We start from the raw sequence: 15,596 nt of genomic DNA, 5'->3' as shown, positions 1-15,596 counted from the left end.
CGCTGTCTTGGCGTTTTAGATGATCTTTATTTTTTTTTTAATATCTTTATTGATTTCAGAGAGGAAGGGAGAGAGAGAAACATCAATGATGAGAGAGAATTATTGATCAGCTGCCTCCTGCACGGCCCACACTGGGGATCAAGCCCACAACCTGGGCATGTGCCCTAATCGGGAATTGAACCGTGACCTCCTGGTTCATAGGTCAACACTCAACCACTGAGCCACGCCAGCCCAGCTATATGATCTTTTTAATCAGGACGGGCATTTCATTCTGCAAAGGCCCACCAGTCACGTGGCCACTCTGACAACATGTGGGCACTGCACAGGTACCCCCTTTGTCATTCTCCCAGGCACAGGTACCCCACACAGCTGTTAGGGTGGTCAGTGTCTGAGGCTGCTTCACCCCTCAGCAAGGGGTGGGGCCAAGGCGAGGAGGTGCCCGGATCTTCAGATCCCCAGCTGTTCGATTCACGGGAACTCAGAGGAAGAGGGGCCCTACCACCCTGGACAGGCAAACCCAGAGACTCTCAGAGGCTGGGGACCAGCTGGGTCCTCTCCAATCTTGGCTCCCCTGGGTGAATGTGGGAGGCCGTGGGTGATGGCCATACCCCCTCCAGGTCCCACAGAGGGGCTGTGGCAGCCTTGGCAGCACCTGGCAAATGCCACAAGCCCAGCTGGGGCTGCTCTCCATACCCGCCCTGATGCCAGGCCTCAGCTGGGGAGAGCCTCCAGCCCGGGAGCACCCAGAAGTGCCCACCAGCACCTCTTGTGGCAGAGGCCCCAGCACTGCATGCGTGCACCTGCAGAGACCCCCAAGAGGCGAGGGGCCCTCAGCCAGAGGTCGGTGTCCAGCGGCTGGAAGGGAAGCATGGAGGTCTGTTATAGAATGATTGTGACCCTAAATTCACACATTGAAGCCCTAACCCCTAAAGTGACTGTATTTGGGGGCAGAGGGGATCCTTCCAGAGGTAATTGGGTTAAAGTGAGGTCACTAATTGAACAAGACTGGTGTCCCCATAAAGGAGGAGATTAGGGCACAGACACACAGAGGGACAGCCATGTGAGGACATAAGACACAACGGTGTGTACATGCCAAGGACAGAGGCCTCAGGAGCAACCAGCCCTGTGGCACCTGTGAACTGTGAGACAATGATGTCTGTTGTTTAAACCACCTATTCTGTGGTGCAGCCTGAACTGACCAACATAGGGGCGTAAGGTCCAGGATGTCCAGGAGACACCAGGCTGTGAGGCCTGAGGGACAGGTTGCCCCACACTAGGGTTGGCCCAGAAACCCCAACACCTTCCTCCTGGTCCCCACCACAGAGAAGTTACTGGAGACACTTGAAGCCAAACCCCAGGGAGGAGGCAAAGCCAGGCCCTGGAGGTCCCCTACCCTCTCCAGACCTCAGACAGATAGGGCTGAGGGCTCCAGTGGGAGCAGTGGGACGTTTCCTGTGGGTATGGTCCTGGACCAGGGCTTGGCCACGGTTGGAACACAAGATGCTGGGACTGGACCTGGGGTGACGCTGGGTTTTGAGACATTAAAAACTCTAGTAGGGCCCTAGCCGGTTTGGCTCAGTGGATCAAGCCTGCAACCTAGGTATGTGCCCTCGACCAGAATCAAACCTGGGACCCTTTAAACTGCAGGCCGATGCTCTAGCCACTGAACCAAACCGGCTAGGGCAAACTTCCTAACTTTTGAACAAGGGGCCTGCATTTTCATTTTGCACAGGGCCCAGCAGAGTCTGCTGCCATCCTGCCTGCCCCTGAATCCTTGCCACAGGCTCTGCTTTTGGAAAAACCCAGACTGTGACAGGAACCTCTGGCCCTTTCAAGGGGAAGGTCCTTGAGGTTGGGGGCTGGGGCCCTGCCTAAGCCTCAGCCCTTCCCCCTCGGGGCTCTGTCCGGGTGTCATTCCACAAACACCAGGGGCGCCTCCTGTGTGCAGCCCCAGCGATGACCAAGGCGCTCTCAAGCCCTCAAAGAGCCGAAGGTAAACAAGTAAACAGATGATTTTAATAAAGTGTGACAAGTGCCACGCAGGTGTGGGCGCTGGCGGGGCTGTGGGCGCTGGGTGCGCCCGGCCGGTCCATGAAGGTGCCTGCTCTTGCGCAGTGTGCCCGCCTGTGGCCCTGGGCTCTCCCTCAGCGGACATGGCCCTTCCCCCGCTGGAGGGGACTCACAGGAGGCACATTGGCCCCCAGGTTTGGAACAAACACGTTTATTGCAGGAAAGGCGTGGCGGGTGCTGGGGCGCCGGCTCACCAGGCGAAGAGCGGCTTGCTGTCCTCCTTGGAGAGCTCGCACAGGCAGTTGAGCAGCAGGAGCGAGTCGCCCAGGAACTTGGGGGGCACGATGTCGATGACCAGCTTGCGCAGGGCGGCCGGGCTGCTGTGCAGCGGGTTGGCACGCAGGTCGGGCCGCTGCTTCAGGATGCCGTAGGTGTTGATGAGGAACTCACTGAACACGGGGTGCACCTCGCGGTTGTAGCCCAGCTTCTCCAGGCGCGCCATGAGCATCAGGTAGCGGTGTGTCAGCTCCCGCAGCTTCTTCTCATCCACAGAGCCATCTAGGGACTTCATGGACGTCTGGGGACGCAGCGCATGGGGAAGGTGGGGCTTGGCCACAGAACCATCACAGGAGGCCAGGGTGGGGACAGTGACCAGATTTCCGTGAAGGAAGCTTCACAGATGGGCAAACCAGCCCAGAGCCAAGCTCCCCATCACAGCACGCTGAGTCTCCCACTCTCCCCTCCAGCAGGCAGTGTCAGGGACAAGAACAGGGCCCCATCCTGGGCGAGGCCAACGTGTTCTGTGGCCCCGGAGCCACTCCTGAGACTGTCTCAGGCCACAAGGCAGAGGTGCTCATGGCAAGGGCTCAGCACACCCCATGGTGTGTGTCCTCAGACACCCCTCAGCTTCACCAGGCCTCCATAGGGTATCACAGGTGACAGGCAGGGAGGAGACCCTGGGGCAGGAAGGTGACCCCCACGGGGCAAGGAGGCACACCTGCTTGATCTTCTCAGGGATGTTGGACACGGTAAAGCCATAGAGCCGGGTCACCCCAGGGAAGACGTAGGCCAGGATACGCCTGTCCAGCTGGAAGGCGATCTCCCCAACGATGCGCCCATCCTTCTCCGAGCTGGTGAAGCTGTGGATCTCTGCGGGGGGCAGGGGAGGACGGTGAGACAGGCTGGGGTCCCCCACACATAGGGTCAAGGGCCACCTGCCTTCCTCCTGCCTGTGCTCCGGTATCCATTTGAGGGAAAGGGCCGATTTGAATGTGGCCGCTGCAGGTTCCAGGTGAAGCACTGACAGGGGCTCCCCAGGGCCCCGGTCTCAGTAGTGATGTATAAGCGCCTTCCTCCAGCCCCCGCTGGGAGGGTAAAAGAAAACTGAATTTTCTGTTGCCAAAAAGGAAAAGGATCCTTCCTCTCTTCCTTTTCCTTAACGTGTTCCCTAGGAAACCTGGGATGCTAAGTCCTTGCTCCATCCCTTTGGGATGTTTTACAGCCCAGGATTGTTTTTCTTGTCCCCCTGTTACCAGAGAGTCTGCCTTCCACCTGGATCAAGCCCCGTCCCTATGACCAGGTGAGTACAGGATGCCCAGGCCTGTCCCATCACCCAAGGATGGGGTACTGAGTAACATGAGAACACGTATGTAACGCACATAACAAGTCTAGTCTGCCTGGCTGGTGAAAGGAGAGATTCTGTCGATCTTGGCAACCTCTGTGCCTTGCAGGCTGGCTTAATGTTTATTTGATGGCAAGACTCCTTTTCTATGTTTGTGCAGAGGATTGCTGGATTGGCAGGAGATTCTATTTTTAGTAATTTCCCAGATGTTATCAGGAACATGGACCACCTTTCCCCTCCAAGTCTCCATCTCATATCCCACACACACAACAAAAATTCTTAACAAAAATTTAGCATATTGAACCCAATGATACAGAAAACTATAATACATCATGACCGAGCGGGATTTATCTCAGGAATGCAAGGGTGGTTTTAAAATTCAAAAATCAATCAATGTAATTTACTGTATCAACAGATGACAAATGAAAATCAAATGCTCAAGATGCAGAAAAAGCATTCAACAAAGCCCAACTTCCATTTATGATAACTCTAAGAAAACTAAAAATTAAAGGGCAATTCATCAACCAGATGAAGGCATATGCAAAAACCTTAGTGAACATCATACTTAATGGTGACAAACTGAATGCTTTCCCCTAAATCAATAAAAGAAATGACTGCCCACTGTCACAATTTCTAGTCAACATTATTCTAGGGGTTCTAGCCAATGCAATAAGACAAGAAAAATAATTAAAGTCATACAGATTAGAAATGAAAAAAATAACCTTGACATGATCATCTATCCCAAGGAATCTTTTTTTAAAAGCTGCTAGAACAAATAACTGAGTTCAGTAAGGTTGCAGGACACAAAGATGCATTTTCAGGATTCTCCAAAGAAAAAGAAACAGAACCAATAGGGTGTGAGTGTGAGTGTGTGTGTGTACATATGTATGTGTTTATTATAAAGGCTCACATGATTATAAAGACTGACAAGTCCCAAGATATGCAGGTGAGTCATTAAGATGGAGCCCAGGATGGCTGATGATATAGCTCCAGTATGAGTTCAAAGGTCTGAGAACCAACAGAATCAATGATGTGCTCCAGTCCAGAGGCAGCAGGCATGAGACCCAAGACGTTTCCATTGAATCTAAAGGCAAGAAGAATTCTCTCTTCTACAAGAGGGGGTCAGCATTTTTGTCCTATTCAGGCCTTCAACTGATTGGATAAGGCCCACCCACATTAAGGAGAGCTATCTGCTTTACTTAGTCTAATGATTTCAATATTAAACTCATCCAAAAACATCCTCCCACAAATACCCAGAATACCCAGAATAATGCTCGACCAAATAATCTGGGCACCTGAATAAATGTAAAGATATAAAATGTTCATGGATCTGAAAACTCAACATTGTTAAGGTGCCATTGCACTGGAAACTGATCTAATTGATCTATAGATCCAGGACAATCCCAGCAAACTTTCTTGTAGAAATGAACAAGTTGATTCTAAAATTCATATGGAAATACAAAGGTCCTAGGATAGCCAGAACAACTTTGCAAAAAGAGAACGAAGTGGAAGAACTTATACCATCTAGTTTATGGTCTTATAAAGCTACAGTAATTGAGACAGGATGTACTGGAATCAACATAAACATAGGCAAATAAAACAGGCTGGAGAATCAAGAAATAGACTCAGACATATCTGGATAACTGATTTTTGACAAAAGTGTCAAGTCAATTCAATGGGGAAAAGATAATTTTTTTTTTCATCCAAAAATTTGTTTCTTAGAGAGAGGGGAAGAGAGAGAGAGAGGGGAACATCGATGTGAGAGAGAAACATCAATCCTTGGCCCCCGTATGCACCCCGATCAGGGATCGAATCAGCAACCTGGGTATGTGCCCTGGCAGGGAATCTAGCCTGAGATCTTTTGGTATACGGGTAACACTCCAACCAACTGAGCCACACTGGCCAGGGCAAGGTAATCTTTCTAAATACTGTTGCTGGAAGAAGTGGCTACCTAATGTAAACCTCATACTATATACAAAAATTAGCTCATAATTGAACCTAAATGTTAAACCTAAAACTATAAAACTTCTGGAAGAACACATTGGAGTGAATCTTTTTGACATTGAGTTTGGCAAAGATTTCTTAAATAGGACACAAAAAGCATAAAATATTTATTATTTAAAAAGTCAATAAACCAGAGAAACCAAGATGGTGGCATAGGTAAACACCTAAACTGCTGCCTCGCACAACAATTTCAAAACTACAACTAAAAGACAGAACGGACACCATCCAGAACCGCAGGAAAGCTGACTGAGTGAAAATTCTACAACTAGAAGGAAGGAGAAAAGCTCACAGAGAATTGGAGGTACGGCAAAGGGTCTTTGTGCGCGCAGAGAGGAAGGGCGGCGGAGTGCCTGGCTGGCTTTCTCTGGCGGAAGGGGGAAGGGAGCCCCCGACCGCATTGAACCCCAGTTCTGACTGCAGTGAACCCCAGTTCCAGGCGAGCCCCCGGGGACCCACGCTCTTGTGGGGGGAGTCTGGACTCTCGGGCGGAGACTCGGGAGCCGGGGAAGGCGGAAGACTGAAAGTCCGCTCGCGCCAGTGCGCACAAAGGCTGCGGGGGCTGCCACAGGCTTTCCCTAGCGGAAGGGAGTGAGAGGCTCCTGACGGCACCGAACACCAGTTCTGACTGAAGTGAGCCCCAGTTCTGACTGCAGTGAACCCCAGTTCCAGGCGAGCCCCTGGAGACCCACGCTCTTGTGGGGGGAGTCTGGACTCTCGGGCGGAGACTCGGGAGCCGGGGAAGGCGGAAGACTGAAAGTCCGCTCGCGCCAGTGCGCACAAAGGCTGCGGGGGCTGCCACAGGCTTTCCCTAGCAGAAGGGAGTCAGAGGCTCCTGACGGCACTGAACACCAGTTCTTACTGAAGTGAGCCCCAGTTCTGACTGCAGTGAACCCCAGTTCCAGGCGAGCCCCCGGAGACCCACGCTCTTGTGGGGGGAGTCTGGACTCTCGGGCGGAGACTCGGGAGCCGGGGAAGGCGGAAGACTGAAAGTCCGCTCGCGCCAGTGCGCACAAAGGCTGCGGGGGCTGCCACAGGCTTTCCCTAGCGGAAGGGAGTGAGAGGCTCCTGACGGCACAAAACCCCAGTTCTGACTGAAGTGAGCCCCAGTTCTGACTGCAGTGAACCCCAGTTCCAGGTGAGCCCCCGGGGACCCACGCTCTTGTGGGGGGAGTCTGGACTCTCGGGCGGAGACTCGGGAGCCGGGGAAGGCGGAAGACTGAAAGTCCGCTCGCGCCAGTGCGCACAAAGGCTGCGGGGGCTGCCACAGGCTTTCCCTAACAGAAGGGAGTCAGAGGCTTCTGACGGCACTGAACACCAGTTCTTACTGAAGTGAGCCCCAGTTCTGACTGCAGTGAACCCCAGTTCCAGGCGAGCCCCCGGAGACCCACGCTCTTGTGGGGGGAGTCTGGACTCTCGGGCGGAGAATCGGGAGCCGGGAAGGCAGAGGACTGAAGGCACACACGTGCTAGCAAGGGCAAGGCTGATGGGAAGCCAAGACTGAGACTCCACCCCATCCAAGCTGAGCACAGAGGCTATTGCAATTTGGCAAGTCTAATCCTATAAGGCTGTCTCCAGCACCGGACTTCTCCCAGCATAGACACAGCTGATCCTTACAGCCAACTGGCCTGGAGGTCAATTCTTCCCAGTGATACCAACAACAATAAAGACTTAATTACAACAAGGCTGTACACACAGTCCACAAAGGTGTGAACCAAGAGTGTCCACCTCAGGTTAACTGGGGAGGCAGACCCACTGGGCCAAATTGGAAACCTAGCACACAAATCTACCAACTCAGGGAAGCAGTGAAAATGCGGCGTCTAAGAATCAGATCACAAACGAAAGAAATGGAGGAAAACAAACGACTGGATATAGAATTCAAAACCACGGTTATAAGGCTTTTTAAGAATATCCTAGAAAAGGCCGATAAATATAACGAGACCCTCGAAGAGATGAAAAAGGACCAACTAGAAATTAAACATACACTGACTGAAATAAAAAATATTATACAGAGACCCAAAAACAGACAAGAAGAACACAAAAATCAAGTCAAAGAATTGAAATACAAAGAAGCAAAAAACACTCAACCGAAAAAGCAAAAAGCAAAAAAAAAAATCCAAAAAGTTGAAGATAATGTAAGAAGACTCTGGGACAACTTCAAGCGTACCAACATCAGAATTATGGGGGTGCCAGAAGAAGAGAGAGAGCAAAATACTGAAAACCTATTTGAAGAAATAATGACCGAAAACTTCCCCCACCTGGTGAAAGAAATGGACTTACAAGTCCAGGAAGCCCACAGAACCCCAAACAAAAGGAATCCAAAGAGGACTACACCAAGACACATCATAATTAAAATGCCAAGAGCAAAAGACAAAGAGAGAATATTAAAAGCAGCAAGAGAAAAACAGTTAGTTACCTACAAGGGAGCACCCATACGACTGTCAGCTGACTTTTCAACAGAAACTATGCAGGCCAGACGGGAGTGGCAAGAAATTTTCAATGTGATGAATAGCAAGAACCTACAACCAAGATTACTCTACCCAGCAAAGCTATCATTCAGAATTGAAGGGCAGATAAAGAGTTTCACAGACAAGAAAAAGCTAAAGGAGTTCATCACCACCAAACCAGTATTATATGAAATGCTGAAAGGTATTCTTAAAGAAGAGGAAGAAGAAAAAAGGAAAGATAAAAATTGTGAACAACAAATACATATCTATCAACAAGTGAACCTAAAAATCAAGTGAATTAAAAACCTGAGGAACAGAATAATCTGGTGAATACAGTAGAATCGGGGGCATAGAAGGGGAGTGGACTGATAATTCTCAGGGGGAAAGGGGTATGGGGGGGTTCATGAAGAGACTGGACAAAAATCATACACCTATGGATGAGGACAGTGGGGGGTAGATAAGGGCAGAAGGTGGGGTGGGAAATGGCTGGAGGGGAGCTATGGGGGAAAAAAGGAGAAATAATTGTAATAATCTGAATAAAGATTTATTTAAAAAAAAAATAAAAAAATAAAAAGTCAATAAACCAAACTTTATCAAATTAAATTGTATTGCTCTTCAAAAAACAAAGTTTTGAAAATGGAAAAGCCATAAACCAGGAGACCACGTTTGCAAAACATATACCCAGAAGAGAACTTGTATCCAGACTATATGATGAGCTCTTACAGCGCAATGATAAACAATCCAATTTTCTTTAAATGGGCAAAAGATTTGAACAGAAGCAGCCCTGGATCCTGGCCTCCCAGCCACGCTCTCCTCCCTGTGCTGGGTGGGTGGAGAAGCGGTGCTCAGATGACCACCCAGACCCGCCCTATCCAACTGCCGGCCACTGCACCGAGTGCCCACCGAGTGCCCCCCTCACCGTACCATTAAGGTAGTAGCTCCTCCTGGTCCTGTCTCCCGAGGGCAGACTGCTCTCTGAGAAGCACACCTTCTTGGGTCGGGTCATCTCCCTGGGCTCCAGTGGGTCCTGCAAGGGGTTCAGGAGCGGGCACAGCTTCCTGTCAGTGCTACGAGACGCGTGCAGCTCCTGGGGGCTGAGGAAAGCCTTGAAGGACACCTGGGAGGAAGTCACACAGCCTGGGGAAGTGTCATCTTCGCGGGAGAGGGGGGCGTGCGAGCACAGCAGGTCCTCCAGCGAGGATGTCTGCAGCTGGGAGGGCACCTCAGGGATGCTGGTGAACCTTCCAATATCTGGAACTGGGGCAGTGAGGAAAGGGAGGAGAGGTCAGGCTGATGTTTCTAAAACACCCCCCAAGTGTAAAGGACACTTTAAGAACACTCATACACCCCACCCCAAGCTCTGATGCCTGCTCACATCCCCCATCTTCAGAGCCCTCCCCATTCCTCTCTGGAGAAGGTGAAAGATGTGGGTGCAGCAACTGTGGGCCCCGCCCCTGCCCAAGGAAGCCACCAGCCTTGCGGTTATGGGCCCAGCAAGCATGTGTGCCTCGGGAGCTTCTACCCACCATGCATCCACACCCAATACAGTGACCTTTACATGCTTTTTCGGTTTTATGTAAATGGTACCAACCTATGCCCGTTTTATTCTGCAGTAAACCTTTTTGCTGCAGCATCTTTTTTGAGATTTATCCATGTTGAGTTACTTGGTAGCTAGCTGGTTCATTTAACCATTTCCTAGCACACGTACATATGCACACACACAGGTACAGTGATTTTTGTTTTTTATGTATCAGAGAGGAAGGGAGAGGGAGAGATAGAAACATCAATGATGAGAATCATTGATTGGCTGCCTCCTGCACACCCTCTACTGGGGATCGAACCCGCAACTCAAGCATGTGCCCTTGAACGGAATCAGACCCAGGACCCTTCAGTCTGCAGGCCGACGCTCTATCCACTGAACCAAACCGGGTAGGGCTAGCTGTTTTCTACAACAGCAGTGGCGGTCCTGTGCACACAGCAGCTTCTGATCACTCCGTGGTATTTACAGACCAAGCTGATGACACGTGGCTTTTCCCTAATCCTTGGTGATGTTGAACATCTTGTGCGTCCATGGGCCGCTCAGGTTCCCATTCTGTGAAATATCTATTCCTCTTCTTCGCTCATTTTTTTGGTTAAATTATTTGTAGCAGTCCCTTTGGTACTCTGCATCCTAATGCCTTGTTGATAAAATGTCTTCTCTCAGGGGGTGCCTTGCTGATATTTTAACTCTGTTTTTTTATTGATTAAGGTATTCCATATGTGTCCTTATCCCCCCTTTAGCCCTTTTTTATGCTGACTCTTATCATGCAGATTTTTTAAAATTTTAACATGTCAAATTTAACCTATCAATTCCTCTGTGGTCTATGAAATCCTTTTCAACCCCTATGTCATGACTTTTTCTCCTAGTAATAAAGCAAATATGTATATTTGAAAAAATAGTTTAAGAGCTATATTTCAAAATTAAATCCTAAAATGTGCCTACTACTCTATCCCCAGCAGTGCTTTCCTCAAAACACAGTTCTACAGGAGAAAAGTAATCAGTATGAGTCCTGCCTCCTGTCTGCCACCCAGCCAGCACAGCCAGTCCCGGCGGCTCAGGGCCCCACAGTCTCCCGCCCAGCCCACTGCAGGGCCCAGAACCTGTCAGCGACCATCTTCCAAGAATTCACCCAGCATGAGTCATCAAAAACCGCTCAGTCCTGGAGGAGAGTGGAGCCCAGTGCTTGGAAAGGGGGTTCTGTCCCACTCACCTCAGAGACCTGGGGAAGAGCGCCATCTAGTACTGGCTTTAAAGGCATTTTTTTTTTTGAAGTATTACAAATAGTAGTACATATGTCTCCTTTTTTTTCCCCCATTGACCTTCCGCCCGGCCTCCCCTACCCCCCAGTACATCACTTTACCTGCCCCACCCCCAGTGTCTTGTATCCATTGGTTATGCTTATATGCATGCGTACAAGTCCTTCAGTTGATCTCTTACAGCACCCCCCCCCAACCTCCCCTGCCTTCCCGCTGAAGTTTGACAGTCTGTTCACTGCTTCTAAAGGAATTTTTGTTGTGGTCAGGTGGCTTTGGGCTTTGCTTTTAGCTTCAGTTTAGTAAACTGTAACTCCTATTATCCCCAAGACTTCAATGAAGTTGTATTAAACACTTTAAAAAATGTTAATCATCAGTCAAGTCCAAAATACAGGTATAATTTTAAGCCACATTATAATAAACTATAAAGAAATAACAAGAGTGAACAGAAAACTCTGTCTCTTCAGGATTAAAAGGATTCCCTGAGTAATGACCATATCAAAAATAAAAATAGAAAAGCATAATTATTGAGAAAAAATGAAAATCAGAACATTAGAGTATGACATTAGCACATTCAAAATTATATTTATCATGAAATTAGTAATGTAAGCCCTAACCGGTTTGGCTCAGTGGATAGAGTGTCGGCCTGTGGACTGAAAGGTCCCAGGTTTGATTCCGGTCAAGGGCATGTACCTTGGTTGCGGGCATATCCCCAATAGGTGTGCAGGAGGCAGCTGATGGATGTTTCTCTCTCATCGATGTTTCTAACTCTCTATCTCTCTCCCTTCCTCTCTGTAAAAAATCAATAAAAATATTTTTTTAAAAAAGAAATTAGTAATGTAAGTTCTTTACTTTTTAAAAATCACCCAAAAAGCTAAACCCTCAAATCAAAATATGGGAAGAACTCTTCAAGAAAGCAAAAATTTAAAAACTACAAAAATGACAGCAGAAATACACTGGAAACGGTTCTATGGAAAGTCCAATAAGATAACAAAACGATGGAAAGCTACTTTAGAGAAAGAGAAAACATACAGGAATAAAACTGAAAGTGAGAAAAGCGATTTAAGAATGACTTGGCAGGAAATGCTTGAATTAGAAAGGATTATATACAATTGTATGTTAACTGGAAATTTTGATAAAAGAAGAGATCTTCAGGGAAATTATTTTTAAATAACTCAATAAGAGGTAGAAAACCTAAACGGACCAATAAAGAAAGAAGAAAAATCTGGAAGTTGTAAAATAATTATGCTCTAAAGGACTGCAGGGGTGGGTGGTTGGCCGGTGAATTCTTGCAAATTCCCAGACAATGCATAATCCCTACATCATATAAACGGGGTTGGAACACTGAAAAATTAAAAGATGCTTGACTGAGGTTCTAGTTTGTCAAGACTCTCCTATTAAATCCCTGCAAAGAACCCACAGGAAGAAAACATAGCCCAGACTCGCGGAGGAACAGAGCCTGAGATCCTGAGCTAAGCCCCATCCAGACCCTGCAAAGCCCAGGACCCTGGGTCTCCCAAGGGAGCAGAACAGCGACACTCCACGGACAGGCTGAGGGAAGCCACTGAGGGCACGTCCACCGATGCCAAAACAAGGTCATCAAAATTGAACCAGATGAGCCATTTCTCAAGTTTTTGTTTTTTAAAAATAAGGACTGGAAAGGACTCTTCCCTACCACCCAGCCTGCTTGTCCGCCACCCCTTGGGCAGACAGGGCATCACTGCCCACCGCCTGCCAGAAGGACAGGGGACAGGCTGCTGGAGCCAAAGTTCTGAGAGTTTGAGAAACAAAGATAAAAACAAGTGTGCACGCTGTCCATCTCGTTTAAAGGGTCATTTGTAAAGAGTGCAGTCATAGACGTAGAAAACAGGGGAATGAATTGAAAAACAGTGGAATAAAAACAGCTTATGAAGAGGCTGGATGTAGATTGGGTGTTTACCTATCAACAGCTTTCAAAATACATCAATTCTGATGACTCCAAAAATACAATGGGGAAAAAAATCCATAATTGTAAGAAAGAACATGAGGTGCTCCCGGAATAAGCTTACTGATAAATGTGAAAATTTATATGTGAGAAACAGGTGAGGAGGCTTGGAAAAACTGTGAGCCAGCATAGCGTAGTGGGTGAAGTCATCCTTGGGGTATATGGAAGAATAAGTAGATAAAAATGTGAGAAAAAGGAATAATGTGAAGAAGAATTACCCCTGACTCTGAGCTGATAACTCTACTTTAGCAAAATGTACCCCTAAGGAAATAACCCTAAATATAAAAGTCTTTTTGCTGTGTTATCGCAGGATAAGAAAGAAGTATAAACATGAGGAAAAGAGTTCATTAAATTGTGTTCATGTGATTTTTTAATATCACAGTCAGTCATTTAAAAATATACTTATAGCAGCACAGAAATAACCATGTGAGATGTTAAAGGGAAAGAGGCAGAGGACTGTACATAGAGAATAGTCAAAAACTACTAAAAATCATCTCTACCCAAAACAATGAGGATTGCGTGAACACCCCTGAGAACTGAGGTGGGAGGCCCGGGGTGGGGCCGAGGGGACCTGCCACCCCTCTGGTGCCTTTGAAACTGTGCATTGTGCTTGAAAACCCAAGCGAAGGGAACAGCCCAACAGGAGCCTGGCTGGGAACCGTGCACACGCTTCCCCGGGAGCAGGCATGGCTGCTTCACGGGCTGGGTGATGGGAAGGCAGGGAAGGCAGGCCCCTGCTCCTCCGTTGGCAGAGTGTAGGGGCCGCAGCCTTCTGGAGAGCATTCATCAGGGTCTATTTCAACATTTCCACCCCTCACAGCCTTTGACCCAACGATTTCCCGGCAGTCACCCCTGCAGCTGGCCACTGAGGCACATGTCAGGCTGTCCGTGGTCACGGAGCCCTGGGAGGACACTGCCTGTCATGGGATCAGACGGATGGCCATGTGAACCCCACACGGGACAGTCTGCTCTCCGAGAGGGATGCAGGCAGCAGAGCCGAGTGCTGGGCCTGGCGGGGCCTGGAGGTCCTGAGGTCACACACATCCTGTTGTAAGCCACTGTGGCAGCGCTGTGTGCTTGTCACTGATATACATACCAGCTCAAGTGGCGAAGCCACCGCACCTCGTTTTCCAGGTGTGGACTTACAGGCTCACCTGAGGACACACAGCAGAATGAGCACCTGAACCTGAGGGAAGGAGGGGGGCCGGGACCACCCGCAGGAGCAGCTCCCCACTCCCAGGCCACCCTGGGGCCTCACCTGCAGTTGTGGGGGAGCAGGCCTCAGGGTAGGAGGGTGCCTTGGGGAAGAGGAGGTCCCGGCTGCTGCGGCTGCAGCTCTCCTGGCAGCTCTCGCTCAGCAGGCGCTTGAGCATCTGGTTCTCCTTGAGCAGCCGCACCTGCTTCTTGAGGTCGGCGTTCTCGCTCATGAGCCTGCTCATCAGCTCGTTCCCCTCGGCCATGACCAGGACGCCTTGCTCACGTGTGGGCCTGTGGCCCCATGGAGATGGAAATCCAGAGCCACGGCACCGCAGAAACAGCCCAGACCGGAGTTCCACGAGGGCCCCACCTTCCGCAGCCTTGTGATGTCGCCTTAAAGAGGCGGCGCCCTGCCCACTGCCACCCGCAGACTTCCTGGGGGTGCCCAGACCAGGGCACACGGCAGACCCCTCACACCAGGGAGGGACGAGGGAGGTGGGGGCAGGCAAAGCCTAGGTGGGGGGCCTGTGACGCTCATGGGGAGGCCAGCCCCGCCAAGGAACACACAGGACCAGGCCTGAGACAGGATGGTTCTGGCACCTTCTAGGAACAGCCAGAATATTGGGCTGAGGGGGTATCCCATTCACACCATGGGAGTCCGCAGGCCCAGTGGGGAGTCCGCCTTCACTCTGAGTGACTGTGCAGCCACCCTCACCATTCCCTCACTCTGAGCCTCGGACCAGGAGACTTCCCGACTCCAGGCCCAGCCAGGCTCTCGGAGGCTGGCTGGGCAGCCCCAACCTGGGCAGGTGTCTGGTGCCCTGGGCCACACACTTGAGGGAGGAAGGGGCAGTGAGGACAGAGGGAGCCCAGCTTGGAGCCACGATGGCCCCAGCCCCAGAAGCTCCAGCGCCTCCCACAGGCTGGCAGTTGGAGGCCGCCTGCTGACCACACTGCCCTGGTGGGAAGGGCCTGGGTGGCACAGCCCTGTCCTGCACAGACAGTGCGGAGTGTCTGACACTGACCGTTACTGGACCTAACTGAAGACCCCCCACCAGAGCACAGGGGCCATCTGGACCAATCACAGGCAGGCCTGTGGCTCACGGAGTCCTGCCAGAGCCAGATTCCAGCCACACACAGTCAGCCGGGCCTCTGGGAAGCCCGCCCAACAGGACCCCACCGAGATGCTCTTCCCACACCTGCTCAAGTAACTAAGCTCTGTGCTATGTCCTGGCTCCAACGGTCTTGGTCCTGCTTTTCCAAAGCCAACCTGCTTGTCTTCCATCCCTTTTGCCCCAATGCTGCATCCCTGGGTGCAAGTGACAAGTGGGGTGTCTCCAGGCAGAACAAGGCCTTTGTTCCCCAGACTGCCCAACGCCTATTATGTCACTTCAAGAAATGCAAGCCTGAGTCAGGCGTGGTAGGAAGGACTTCTAAATCCCAAATGCCCCTACATTTCCCCAGATGGACCAGTGTGTGGGCCCACAGGTCCTCACGTTAGAGGGAACTCTCCCCCGAGGAAGGGTGTGGGCGCTTCTGGGAC

General features: G+C 50.2%; 1 protein-coding gene across 1 annotated transcript; it reads right to left on the bottom strand.

The window, feature by feature from the left end:
* Window positions 1-1,993: 1,993 nt before the first annotated feature.
* On the bottom strand, window positions 1,994-14,406 carry SPATC1L (spermatogenesis and centriole associated 1 like). Its single transcript, XM_080655518.1, has 4 exons — window positions 14,115-14,406; window positions 9,004-9,336; window positions 3,008-3,159; window positions 1,994-2,587 (listed from the first exon to the last, which is right to left on the bottom strand). The coding sequence occupies exons 1-4, from the start codon at window positions 14,314-14,316 to the stop codon at window positions 2,261-2,263; spliced, it is 1,014 nt and encodes a 337-aa protein (XP_080511644.1). The 5' UTR covers window positions 14,317-14,406; the 3' UTR covers window positions 1,994-2,260.
* Between the last annotated feature and the right edge of the window lie 1,190 nt (window positions 14,407-15,596).

Source organism: Plecotus auritus, assembly GCF_963455305.1.
Source record: "Plecotus auritus genome assembly, chromosome: 2".
Classification (NCBI taxonomy): domain Eukaryota; kingdom Metazoa; phylum Chordata; class Mammalia; order Chiroptera; family Vespertilionidae; genus Plecotus; species Plecotus auritus.
The sequence above is the reverse complement of the archived record's forward strand: the minus strand, read 5'-3'. Positions and strand labels throughout refer to the sequence as shown.